This window comes from Xyrauchen texanus, chromosome 28 (assembly GCF_025860055.1).
Source record: "Xyrauchen texanus isolate HMW12.3.18 chromosome 28, RBS_HiC_50CHRs, whole genome shotgun sequence".
Lineage (NCBI taxonomy): Eukaryota > Metazoa > Chordata > Actinopteri > Cypriniformes > Catostomidae > Xyrauchen > Xyrauchen texanus.
Window position 1 is genome coordinate 32126363 of NC_068303.1, and position 13527 is coordinate 32139889.

Sequence of the window (13527 nt, forward strand, 5' to 3'; positions counted from 1 at the left end):
ATAATATTGAATCATTTATGATCAATGAATATTAATAACATTGCTTAATGTTAATGCTTCATTGCTTAAACTTAATAACGTGATTTTTATTTTGCAGGTATCATTTTCACTTTCAGTCTTTTGTATTCTAGAGTGGCATTCAGTATAACCTACTGCCAGAATAACATCAATAAAATTGGCTACCATGCAAATCTCTTACTGTTACACACTTTATATTGAAAAAATTCAAAAAATAAGATAACAATTACTAGGTATTTGACTTATGCCAAGACTACTCGCCATCCAAGCAGATTATGAAATTAACCCTAATTTTAGTTGTACCGTACATGATTTATTTGTTTACAATAAGATAAAAGGTAAACTCAAGACGTTGTACATTAGATGTCACTTCCTGAAATAACTTTTGTCTATACAGGATTGTTTCGAGTTGTGTTTTAATGTGAGCACAGATTAAGGGGAAACTTAGCCGTGTGAATGAACAAAATCTTGTAGTGCCAGAACAATCTCCAGAACGACTTTTCTGTTATTCTTTCTGCAATTGGGTTAATATGTAACTATGTTACTATGAGAACAAAGTAAAAAGTTACTATGAGAGTTTTAAGTATATACATTTGGATTAAAGTACTTACTAAATGAATAAGATACCTAAAAAAAATCTAACTAGTGCAATTTATTAAGTTCAAGCTTGATAAGCTTTTCAAGACAGCATTGTGTTGTGACTGATATATAACATTATACACATTTCATTGTAGTATTTTGAATCATGACTCAATTTATTAGCATCATAAACATTTATTGTAGTTTACAATACTATCTTTACAAAAATCAGCAGTCTTATGCAGAAGGCCAGCAAGATCCTCAATTTGTTGGATTGGCGATCTTGCCCATGAAGAGGATGCTCTTGGTATTGTCATCTACAATTAGCAGCATGAACGGCCGGTTAAGGTTCACACTGTCTGGCAGGGACATGGGCATTATTTCAATCGTAGTTGTAGCTGCTGCCTCAGTGCCTTTCTCATCAACACTTAGGACTGCCTTGTGGACAACCTGGAGATGGGGACCAAAGTTTGAGTATGGCTCTCTAAATATATCACTGCATTTGTGTATATACTGCATACGTGGTTACATCGTTAGGTTTATCAACCTTCAGTGGTCCCTCAAAAAGAAACCTTTTTAATATGTACCTGTGACACCTTGACTTTGACATCTGTGATTCCAGATAAATCTGCATTGTCACCAAACACATCGACCATTCCCATGTCCTGCAGAGTTGTTTTCAACTTGGAAGTTGCAGAGATGGAGAACTTGGGCATAAACAGATCCACAGAGCTAAAGGGAAGATAAGGTATAAATGTGTAAATATCACCAAATGTCTATGAATGAATATGCAAACATAGACAGGTGGAGCAAAACAAAATTTGGACCATACCAGTGCTGTTAAACTAAATATAAACACTCTTGGAGTATTGCATATCCAATTAGATTAGAAGAACAATCTTTGAAAGTTCAGTCAGTGTAAGTCTATGGGATTTTTTGAGAAAAACCTGTAGGTACGATCAGTAATAAAAGATATAGCAAACAATTCAAAAGGTCTGTGTCAAGTTTGTTGGATGTTGCCTGAAAGCTTCAGGAGTTACATCTAATATTATTTTGGTCTTTTCCTTACGGATTCTGGAAAAACCATAATATCCAACATACAAATCAGTTTTGCACATTAATCATTTCCAAATTTCCTAAGTTTAAGAGCAATAAAAAAATTAAATAAAAGGTAAGAGGTGACACATTATCATCTGAAAGTATATCTGGTATTACCTTCTGAAGAGTTTATCATGCCATTTCTTAATATGGTGTCTGCAGATGAAGTCTTCCACCTCCTTCATCTTGCCTTCATCAGGGAGAATGATCATCATGGAAGTGTTGCCTTTGTAAGGTATCATCATGACTGTAGTATGGTTGTCATGGTCTTGATAGATGTCGTAGCGACCGGTTCTCTTCATCATGTCTACTTGCACCTTGGTGTCCTTGTCCACATTGAAATCAGCTTTGTGGGTCAGAGCTACATCAAATGGCTTGTCCCATTTTCCTACCAAGACAAATAAATGATCTGTCACTTCGACTCAAAGCCAACAACAATCAACCAACAATCTAAAACTTTTACAAAGATTAGTAAATATATGTGGAGAATAAAAAGAGAAAGTACCTCTGAAGAACATATAATTGATCAGCATCATCACCGTGTCTGGGTTCAGGTCCTTCACCATATTGGTGATCTTGTCATGGGTTTTCTTGGCAATGAACTTGTTAATCTCTTGTGCAGCAATCTCGGGCTTGGAAAAGTCAACACTAAAGGCTTCGCTGTTGTAAAAGTGATGAACGTCCTTCAAGAATTTGTCCACCACTTTGAAACCTTCTCTGACAGCCACACCAGCACCTGCCTCCAATTGCATGTGATCCTGACTGTGGCCCAGCATGTGAATCAAATGCTCATAGCCTTCATTGACCTGCTGTTCCTGCAACCCACTGTAACCAAGCATGCTATATATCTGTGAATGAGTGTTACCCTTGGCACCAACAGCAAGCATGCTCAAAGCCATGGCAATACCAACCGGGGAGAAGAAAATGTTCTTGCCCTGAGCATCGGGATTGAGAGCGAGTTTCTTGTAGAGAGCGAAGGCAAAGTCGGCATTGTGTGGAGCGAGCAGGTGGCATGCATCATCCCCCTCGTGTTTGGGGTGGGGTTCGTCTTTTCCATGGTGGAGATGATGATGGTGGTCGGCTGAATGGTCGCCATGTTTGTGGCCGTCGTGGCCATCGTGGGGAGCAGTCCAGGCCGTTACCACCAGCAGGGCAGCAATCACACAGTAATACATATTTCCCCACATTTTCTCACCTGTATGTTTTATAACAATATAGCTCAACATTGTAAAAACAGATATTACTGTGAAAAAAATGAAATAAAATTCTTAAGGCCTATTCACTACAAGCCAGAATGTTCGTTGCGAATAAGCTTTTTAATAGGAACATTTGATTCCTTTGCCGCTATTCAGACAAATTGCCCGCTGACAATACAAAGGTTCTTTTTACGGAAAGCAGTGTTATTTTCTTTTCTTCAGACTGCAAAAAAACTGACCGATCAGTGAAATAAGTGCTTTACATTTATGCATTTGGCAGACACTTTTATCCAAAGCGACTTACAGTGCAATTATTACAGGGACAATCCCCCCAGAACAACCTGGAGTTAAGTGCCTTGCTCAAGGGCACAATGGTGGTGGCCGTGGAGTTTGAACCAAGGACCTTCTGATTAACAGCCCCTGTGCTTTAGCCACTACGCCACCACCACTCTCTTTAAATCTCATGTTCCAAGAGGCTGCAGCTACTGCGTGTTGATGGTACCAATGCACCAAAAGTTACTTAGGAAAACAACATTAAAAACCTAAAAACAACTAGGAACTGGAAGATGGATGTAGATGGATGAAGATGGATGTGGAGCTGCTATATATTTGGTATCTGAGCACAAGGAATTATTTGATAAACACCACAGTGGCTACAAAAATGAGGAGAGGAAGGAGTTATTATGGCATGGATTTGCAGAAAAACTCAGAACCAATAGTGAGTTTTTATTAAACATAATTTATTTTAAGTAGTTCATAAAATTGTTAGCTGGCTTTTTACTAATGTTTTTATTAACATTTGTGGGTTGTGCCATGGAGGACATAAAATTAAATAAAATGCAACGTGTACTGCACTGAAATAATAGTTCTTTTTTTTAAGACCCACCTATTATTAGTGACTGAATTTGTTTTTCATATAGACCGAGAAAAAAATCGTCTCTGTTTTGGTGTGAATAGACATTTCGTCTGCAGTTTGTCTCACAAATTCATCTTGGATTTAATATGAATAGGCCTTTTTTCCAGTACATTTTTTTTAAACATCCTTAACCCAAGATGCATTTACTTGAGAAGCAAAATGATGCAAAATCGTATTAAGTCTTGTTTTCAGAGAAATATTACAAAATTGCAACACACAAACACATTTTCTCATGGGGTAAGGAAAACAAACTTGATTCATACCTCATTTGGCACTAACTTTTGTTTGATTTACCTGAAACAAGATGTCAACATGTATTTTTTCTTCTCAAGTAAATTCCTTTGTCTTGTTTTAAAGTTGTCTAGATATTTTTATTGGAAAACCAGAAAAAAGTATAAATTAAGTATATTATGTTCAGCATTGCTCAAAATGTTTCATTTTCTGCATAAAATGTTGTACTTAGGAATGAAATATCATAGGTTATACTTCACATAAATATCTGTTTTCCCATTCCACATATTTTAAGAAACATTGTCCATGTAAAAGAATAGGCAAACTTTGTCTTATAGAGTAAGACAAAGTTTTTATAGAGTCTTATAGAGTAATAATTATCATCACTTACCATCAAAGTCGTTTTGACAGGAGACTGCTCTGATGGAGCTGGGTCAATTTATAGTCTTTCAAGCATCAGCTGAGTAATATCTTTAAACATTAACCAGTAAATGCTGTCCCTTATGATAAACTGTTGCTCTACATGCAGTGATGCAACACAGTTTGTTTTGGACTTTTGTATAGGGGTTTTCAATAGTTGTGGGTGTGTGTGTGTTGGTTGGTTGATAAAAAACTAGTCAATCAGCAACTTAGGATTGATTTATATCTGTTTATAATATCCACTCAAAGTGCTGATCAAAGAGGTATTCTCATTCTGTGATGTAGCCTGTTACTATATTTCCAAGATAGTGAAAAGAAGCAATCAAAATGAATGTGCCTTACTTTTGAGATGAATCTAATTTGGGTGACAATGATGCATTTAGGGGGAGACATATTAATTACTTAAAGGTGTACGTTTTTGTTAATGTCGTCTTGGATTTACCGGTGCCATCATAGAAATGTACAATACAAAGACAGTCATGATTAATGTCATTCCTGAGTGAATGTGTCCTATAACAGGGCGGTTAATGAGATTAACAAGTTGTTCGGCAGGTCATGTGATCCAAAATGGCAGCCCCCATGAGGTGACCCTCTCCAAATAGAATAAAAAAGCTTTTATATGGTTACTGATATGACCTGAGTCCTCATCTTATGTGAGTGATCATGATTTTATTCACATGTTTAAAACTTATTTTACTTTCTTTAGGAGTAAATTTTTTTTTTGGATTAATCAAGTTTTCACAATATAACAGCAAGCACTACGAGGAAATGCAGCTGTTCAAATATGTTGCTCTGAAGTAACATTTGAGTGAGCAAGGACATTTAATTTTGCAGACAGATCTTGCTATGTTTTCTCCTTGTTTCATTTCCTTGTTTTTAAGAGGGTGGAGCAAGGACGCAAGGATAGGAAGCAAAGAAGGTAAACGAGGATGAACAATTACAGAAACTAGAGGCACCCACTCACTTAACCAGTATTAACCTGTGGGAGACATGGTGAGAGACAGGGATTTGTATAATTTGCTGACTTCGAGAACACTGTGTGAACACCCTTGCTGCTTAAGAGACTATTTTTTCACTGCAAACTCTGGGAATCAGATCTCTGCTAACCTGTCAAAGGGAGAAAGTAAATCAATGTTTTAGACAGTTTGCAATGTTACATTCTCTCCATTTTATTGACATGTTTACAACTACTGAAGTCCGAATTAATCTCGTTGAGCTAGTTTTATACAGAGCTGTATGTGGGCACAGACAAATCTTTTGGCTTCACACAGCTCTGTCTGAACTATAAATATATGCTTACAGTACATGCACATGTGGAATGAGAGAAAATCCTAAGATTTTTCATCTTTGCCATAGAGAGACAATTCTCTAGGGACTTCAGTGTAGCAGCAATAGACACGCTAGTCAGTTGCTAAAATAATAAAGCAGTTAATGTTATACAATATCCTCAGCAGAGTTATTTTGAAACATCTTGGGTACCTCACCTTCATGAAAATGCATCTTGAATATCTCTATAGCTGGAACTATTTTTCAGCATGACAGTGACTGGGTTTGATCTGGGTAACAATTAAAAAACCTTCAGCATGTGAATGACATGGTAGTTTGTTCAGCCAAAAGTGGCACAGAATCCAAACACTTTTCTTATTAAAAATGTGTTGGTTTGAATTACTGTACCTTTTAAATGCATTGTAATTGTCAAAAGTAACTTTGCCTGCCCTGTCACTTAAATGAAATATCTGGTGCAATACAAGTTTAGCTCAATCAACAGCATTTGTGACTTAATGTTGATTACCACAGAAATTAATTTAGACTCGTTCCTCCTTTTTGAAATGTTGAAATTGCTGGCCACCCCAAGAGCGCCATTGTGCACTCTTCCATTAATTGAGACCCCCTTCGAAAGAATTGGTATGGATCTTTTCGGGCCACTAGAGTGGACAGCACGTGGACATCACTTTTTATTGGTTCTAGTGGACTATGCAACATTTACTACGTATGTGAACGGTATAGTGGCGGATGGTAAGTCCCTCGGGAAGCACGACCTGATCATCAGGTTCACAAGGAGGTTGAATCCTCCAAGGCCGCGCCTCATTCCCTCATGGGATCTCTCTGTGGTTCTGCTGGGCCTGCGGAGAGCCCTGTTTGAGCCCCTAGAGTCAGTTGAGCTAAAGGCTATCTCATTGAAGACTGCCCTCCTGACTGTGCTCATGTCCATCAAGAGGTTTGGGGACCTGCAGGCATTCTCTGTCAGCGACACCTGCCTGGATTTCAGTCCAGCGTACTCTCATGTGATCTTGGGACCCTGACTGGGCTATGTGTCCAAGGTTCCCACTACCTGCAAGCCTGGTGAGCCTTGGTGAACCTGGTGAGCCTGCAAGCACTGCCCCAGGAAGAGGCAGACTCAGCCTTGTCATTGCTGTGTCAGTGCTCACTTTGCACATCTACTTGGACCACACCCAGAGTTTAAGATGCTCTGAGCAGCTCTTTGTCTGCTTTGGAGGACAGCGGAAAGGGAGGGCTGTCACCATACAGACCATACCAGGCCCTGGATGTGCCACTACAAACACACTCAACAAGGAGTGTGGCGGCCTTCTGGGCCTTGACCAACGGCACCTCTAGCAGACATATGTAGAGTAGAGGGTTGGGCAACACCCAATACATCGACATTTTATAATCTCCAGGTTGAGCTGGTTTCGTCCCATGTGTTGTGAGGTATGAACAAGTAAGTATGCGGGGCAGCTGGCTGGGTGTACCACTTGCATACAGTGCCTTTCCCCTCCCGTGAACCCTCTGCCTCCGGTCGCCGTGTTTGTAGAGCTCCTCCCCTCTTGGTGGGACCTATCATGGGGACTTCTTTCACATGCGATACTGCCGGTCGGTAAGTCCACTTGATGTATTCTCCACACAATACCTCCCCTTCAGGCAGGGTGTGGTCTCCACTGTGTCTTTCCCCTTGGGAAATGACACTGCCCCCCCCAGTGCGGCCTGTCCCCAATATGAGTTTGTCTTGTCCCTGGGGTGCGAGGGGCCGTACAACACTTGTGGGGCATTGGGGAAAGTTACGTGGGGGCCTGGTGCACTTGCTACGAGGCACCTGCACGGCCAGTCCACATAACACAGTTTGTTTCATTGTGTCAGTTGTGGTGTTTCATATAGGGACCCCTAGTGTCACTACATCGACACAACATCAAGTGAGTGACAGATAGGGGATGTCTTGGTTACTGTCGTAACCTCAGTTCCCTGATAGAGGGAACGTGACTTTGTGTCCCTCTTGCCACAATACTGAACTACCTGCTGAAATAGCCGGGACCCTATCCCGGCTCCTCAGCGCAAAACCTGGATGAGTGGTTGTGAGCCAGCTCCTTTTATACCCGTATGTCCGGGGGAGTGGCATGCAAATTCCACTCGTCAATTCCCATTGGCCTTTTCTCAATGATCAGAGGTGTTAGGGGCTCCAAAAGCGACCCCTAGTGTCACTACATGGACACAACGTCTCGTTCACTCCATCAGGAAGGTTACAACAGTAACCAAGATGCTTTGCATCTCCTAGAATAGGAGGGCGTGTGTTTCCATGTGAGGTTGTGATTGAATCAGATCGACTTGGCAGTCAGGTAGTGTGTTATCCATAGACGTTTGGTTTGTGATGGCCAGTTTTTTTCTGTAGCCATTTACATAGTCAGTAGGTGTATGATACTTAGTTTTTAGGAATCTGTTCAGATTTGAAAAGATGTGTAGGGTTATCCAGCCTTAAGTTGCTTTGAATAAAAGCATCTGCCAAATTTAAATACAGTATAGTGGCTTTGGGTTTTCAAGCTTGTCTGATTGCCCTCGATAACCAAGGATCAGCAGCCCTTATGTTAACAAAATTATACCAAACATAATCTCTCGATAGCTCACACCACAGCTAAGGGTTCATGTAACTGTCCAAACTCCTCGTTAAGTTATTTTCAAAGGGAGATGTTGAAAGATATTGACACTGACTACCGACCCTGAACTTGAAGGCAAACAAACACATTCATATAAGCTGCTGCAGGAGAAGACAGAAATCTCACCAGCCCACGCTGGGCCCTTATATATTTGGACAGTTTGACCTGTTTTATCTCCCCCAGAACCTGCTTATGTGACACACTCATTTTGTTTGATTTCAGGGACAAACTGAAAGATTCTTCATTGCTGCATGAGAATATTACCTTTGAATTACAATGTGCTAAATGCACAATTCTAAAGTGCTGTGTATTTACAATGCTATTCTGATGAGATATTTAAATTCACATCATATTAACACTTATGTAACATAACATTCTACAATGGGATGACAGAAATCAGTTATCACTTGACATACAACACCATCCAAATAAGATATTCTTCTATTATATTACAATCTCACATCAAAAGGTCATATTTATGTTGCTATATGAAACAAAAAGGAATGTGCAAAACCATTTTTGTGCAGAGTAATATTATGCCATCAACAAAAAGAGTCATACTGTATCATGATATAATTTCACTTGATAAAAATAGAAGATTAATAAAAGTGTAATAAAACTGTTGTAGAAGAATGTGTCAGTCCCAACTACACTCAAAAAAAGAAAATAAATTGCCCTATTGTTAGGTTTACAGAAAATATCAATTTTGTTGAGTTTTTTGTTAGCAAAATGCAGGCGGCGCAAAAGCAGTGCTCATACACCCAAAATCCTACCGCTTTCACTTGCACTGCTCTTTGCGGTAGGCACCGCGAAAGATACAAATATTTAATATTTTTCTGAGCAGCTGTGGCAGCCAAATGCTTTATTCACAGCTAATCATACTAAATTTTACTGAGCTCATAGCTGCTGAAAACATGGAAGAAGAATTTCCAGAGTAATATTATGCCTCAGATTTGAAAAAAGCAATAAAAAAAGCTAGAATTAAATGTAACTATTTATCAAAAAAGGAAATGAACAGAACTCAGTGGGTCAAATCAAATCACTTTATTGTCACACGACAATATACACAAGTGCAACAGTAGGTGAAAGTCTTGTGTGCAGTTCCGAGCAACATAGCAGTGAGGACAGTGATGAGACATATACCAATTACAGTAAACAACATATTTACACAACACAATAATAAAATACAATGTACAGTAAACAATACACACAATATAGAATGCACATACAATAAAAATAAAAAGTATATAAAAAAAATATATATAAGCTGTAGTTGTATTGTGGAGAATATAATTAGGACAGTCCAGTGTGAGATAATAGATTAATAAAGTACACTGCTGTGTATATTGATCATGAGAGATCAAGTGTTCAAAAGTCTGATTGCTTGGGGGTAGAAGCTGTCATGTAGTCGGCTGGTGCGGGCCTTGATGCTGCAATACTGCCTGCCTGAGGGTAGCAGTGAGAGCAGCCCATGACTCGGATGACTGGAGTCTCTGATGATCCTCCGAGTTTTTTTCACACACCGCCTTTTATATATGTCCAGGAGGGAGGGAAGCTCACCTCCGATGATGTTTCTGGCAGTTCACACCACCCTTTGCAGGTCTTTGCGGTTGTGGGTGGTGCTATTGCTGTACCAGTCAGTGATACAGCCAGTCAGGATGCTCTCTACAGTGCTGGTGTAGAACCGTATGAGGATGTGGTGGTTCATTCCAAACTTCCTCAGCCATCTCAGGAAGAAGAGGTGCTGGTGAGCTTTTGTCACAATGGCCTCAATGTGGACGGACCATGTGAGTTCCTCAATGATGTGGACACCGAGGAACTTGAAGCTGCTGACTCTCTCCACTGGTGCTCCAATTATGGTGATGGGGCTGTGTCCTCTGTCTTTCCTCCTGAAGTCCACTACAAGCTCCTTGGTCTTACTGACGTTGAGGGAGAGGTTGTGCTCTTGATACCAGCGTGTCAGAGTGTGCACCTCCTCTCTGTAGGCAGTTTCATCATTGTCAGTGATCAGACCTACCACCGCCATATCGTCAGCAAACTTAATGATGGCATTGGAGCTATGTGTTGCCACACAGTCACGTGTGTATAGGGAATACAGGAATGGGCTGAGAACACCAATGTTGAGGGTCAGTGATGAGGAGATGTTGCTGCCCATTCTAACCACCTGACATCTGCCTGACCGGAATTCCAGGATCCAGCTGAACAGTGAGCTGTTTAAGCCCAGAGCCCTGAGTTTCACATCAAGCTTGGAGGGCACTATGGTGTTGAATGCTGAGCTGTAGTCTACAAACAGCATTCTCACATATGTGTTCCTTTTTTCCAGATGGGAGGGAGCAGTGTGTAGTGTACATGCAATGGCATCATCAGTGGAGCAGTTGTTGCGGTAGGCAAACTGCAGTGGGTCGGCCGCGAGTGCTCTCTCCGCAAGGGCTTTGTTATTTTCCTCGAAATAAGCATAAATTATATTAAGCTCATCCGGGAGAGAGGCAGCGGTGTTCACGGCGGAGTTACTGCCACATACTTCAGGTGGAATGCCACATACTTCTAGAGTCGGTGGTATTGAACTGTCCTTCAATTTTGTGCCTGTACTGGCGTTTGGCTGCTCTGATAGTGTTACGGAGGGCATAACTGGCTTGTTTATGCTCCTCCGCATTCCCGGAATTAAAAGCGGAGGTTTGCACATTAAGTGCCGCGCAAACATCACCGATAACCCATGGTTTCTGGTTGGGGTAGAGCCGTATTGATTTGGTCGGAACAATGTCCTCTATGCACTTCCTGATGAAACACGTTATGCTATCAGCATAAACCTTGATGTCGTCATCAGAGGCGGACCGGAAAATCTCCCGGTCCGCGTGAACAAAACAGTCTTGTAGCATAGAGTCTGATTGGTCCGACCAACACTGGATCGTTCTGAGGGTGGGTGCTTCCTGTTTCAGTTTCTGCAGAACAGAAGAGTGGTCTGATTTGCCAAATGGTGGGTGGGGGAGGGATTTGTAGCCCTCCTGAAAAGGAGAATAGTAATGATCCAAAACCCGGTCCCCTTGTGTGTTGAAGCTGATGTGTTGGTGGTCGATTGTTTTAAAATTGGCTTTTTTAAAGTCCCCGGTAACAATGTACGCAGCCTCAGGGTGTGAGGTTTCCTGCTCACTTATACTCCCATACAGTGCCTTGAGTGCCCGGTCTGTGTCGGCTTGTGGGGGGATGTGCACAGCAGTGATAATGACCGCTGTGAATTCCCTCAGTAGCCAGAATGGTCGATACAGAAGCATGAGAAATTCCAGATCAGGAGACCAAAAAGACTTGATAAAATGTACGTTCCTCTGATCACACCATGATTTGTTGATCATAAAACATACACCACCACCTCTGCTTTTTTCTGAGAGGTCTTTCGCTCGGTGCACGGAGAAACCCGCGGGTTTGATGGCCGAGTCTGGAATCTCCGCAGACATCCAGGTTTCCGTAAGGCAGAAAACGCAGCAGTCCCTCGTCTCTCGTTGGAAAGAGATCTGCGCTCTCAGCTCGCAGAGCTTGTTGTCCAGGGACTGAACATTTGCCAGTAGTATACTGGGTAGCGGGGGTCGATTTGCATGACGTCGTACTCTGATGAGAACGCCGGCTCTTTTTCCCCTTTTCCTTCTGCATTTCCGTGGCCAGGCAGCCCAGACAAAGGGCTACGCTGGTGTGTTTAATGGGTTAATAAGTCTGGGTGTCATGTAGTATTTGCTAGTCACAAACCACACAAAGTATTTGACTAAATTCTATAAATAACAACAAATAATTTATTATTATGTACAAAATAATGCATCAGATTCTCTTGTAAGCAGACCACAGACATAGACAAATCAAAAATAAACCAAAATGCCATTTTTATTTATCCTTTGTTTATCTCTTGTTGTATCTCATGTTTCATATGTTATAAACATATTATGACTTAACTGAACAAGTATTATTTGATTTAACAACTATATGAACTTTATAAACAGTTAAAGAAACAACATGATCCCAGTTTAAAATGTGTTTGTTCCAACTGCATCTTAAAGGGATTAGTTCACCCTAAAATAAGTATTCAGTAACTGTTTACTCACCCCTGTGTTGTTATAACCCCATATTACGTTTTTGCTTTAATTAACACAAAATGAGAAATTGTAGTTCTCAGTGATTTCATACAATGGCAGTTTATATTGACCACCTCTTCAAGCTTCAAAAGGACACAAAAGTATAATTCAGAAGTCTAATAAATTATTCCATGAGACTCATGATTGTTATGAAAGCATACGATAAGGTTTGGTGAGAAACAAATTGAAATCGAATGTATTATTTAGTAATAATGTTCACTGATCGCTGGTCTTCTGTGCACATTCATGAGTCTGCACACCAGCTTTAGAGCTCTTTGTACGAGAGCAACAGTAGTTACCAGTACTGCCACTCAGTATGCGCATATTACACAGTCTGCGTAGGGCATCAACTCCCTAGAGGGCACCATCTTACCTGAAGGGGGCACTAGAATCTCCACCGGCTGCCCTTACTCACACATTATACCTAATTTAACAGCATGACAGCGATCGCGGAATTACACCACGTATCGATTTTGGACCAGTACCAATTCATTGTAGACGGGGTTACGATGGCAAATATAGAAACAAAGCGATTGACAGAATGTCCTGTTACACATTGCAGCTTCTAAGGATAAAAAACTCTGATTATAAATTTTATTGCGTGTCCTTTGGCATCTGAGTAAGTCGCGGTGTGACTACCTTCAGCCCCATCTCTCTGTTTGATGAGGACTCCAGTGAAATGCATCTTTTCTTCCACTACAAACACTTCAGACATGTTTTCAAGTTCTGTTCTCTGGTTTGTGTGCAGCTATGGGGGATTTTCTGTTTTTAATTTCACTGGTGGTCTTGTTGAAGTGAAATAAAACTAGTGTTTGCTTGAACGCCACATCTCGCGTGTGCTGCGTAACTACTGTTGCTCTCGTGCAAAGAGCTCTAAAGTTTGCGTGCAGACTCATGAACATGCAGAGGAGACAAATGATCAGTGAACATTTTGTTTCTCACCAAACCTTATCGTATGCTTTCATAACAATCATGAGTCTCATGGAATAATTTATTAGACTTCTGAATCATATTTTTGTGTCCTTTTGAAT

The 13527-nt window shown here is 40.6% G+C and overlaps 1 protein-coding gene across 1 annotated transcript; it reads right to left on the reverse strand.

The window, feature by feature from the left end:
* Window positions 1-752: 752 nt before the first annotated feature.
* LOC127621686 (alpha-1-antitrypsin homolog) lies at window positions 753-4571 on the reverse strand. The gene is made up of 5 exons (XM_052095402.1): window positions 4430-4571; window positions 2201-2890; window positions 1813-2083; window positions 1185-1329; window positions 753-1047 (listed from the first exon to the last, which is right to left on the reverse strand). The coding sequence occupies exons 2-5, from the start codon at window positions 2880-2882 to the stop codon at window positions 859-861; spliced, it is 1287 nt and encodes a 428-aa protein (XP_051951362.1). The 5' UTR covers window positions 2883-2890; window positions 4430-4571; the 3' UTR covers window positions 753-858.
* Between the last annotated feature and the right edge of the window lie 8956 nt (window positions 4572-13527).

Coding starts and splice junctions, on each gene's coding strand:
- LOC127621686 (XM_052095402.1), bottom strand. CDS start 2,882: ATGTGGGGAAATATGTATTACTGTGTGATTGCTGCCCTGCTGGTGGTA. Junction 1,330..1,812: donor CATGATAAACTCTTCAGAAG/GTAATACCAGAT, acceptor TCTTCCCTTTAG/CTCTGTGGATCTGTTTATGC. Junction 1,048..1,184: donor TCAAAGTCAAGGTGTCACAG/GTACATATTAAA, acceptor CCCCATCTCCAG/GTTGTCCACAAGGCAGTCCT.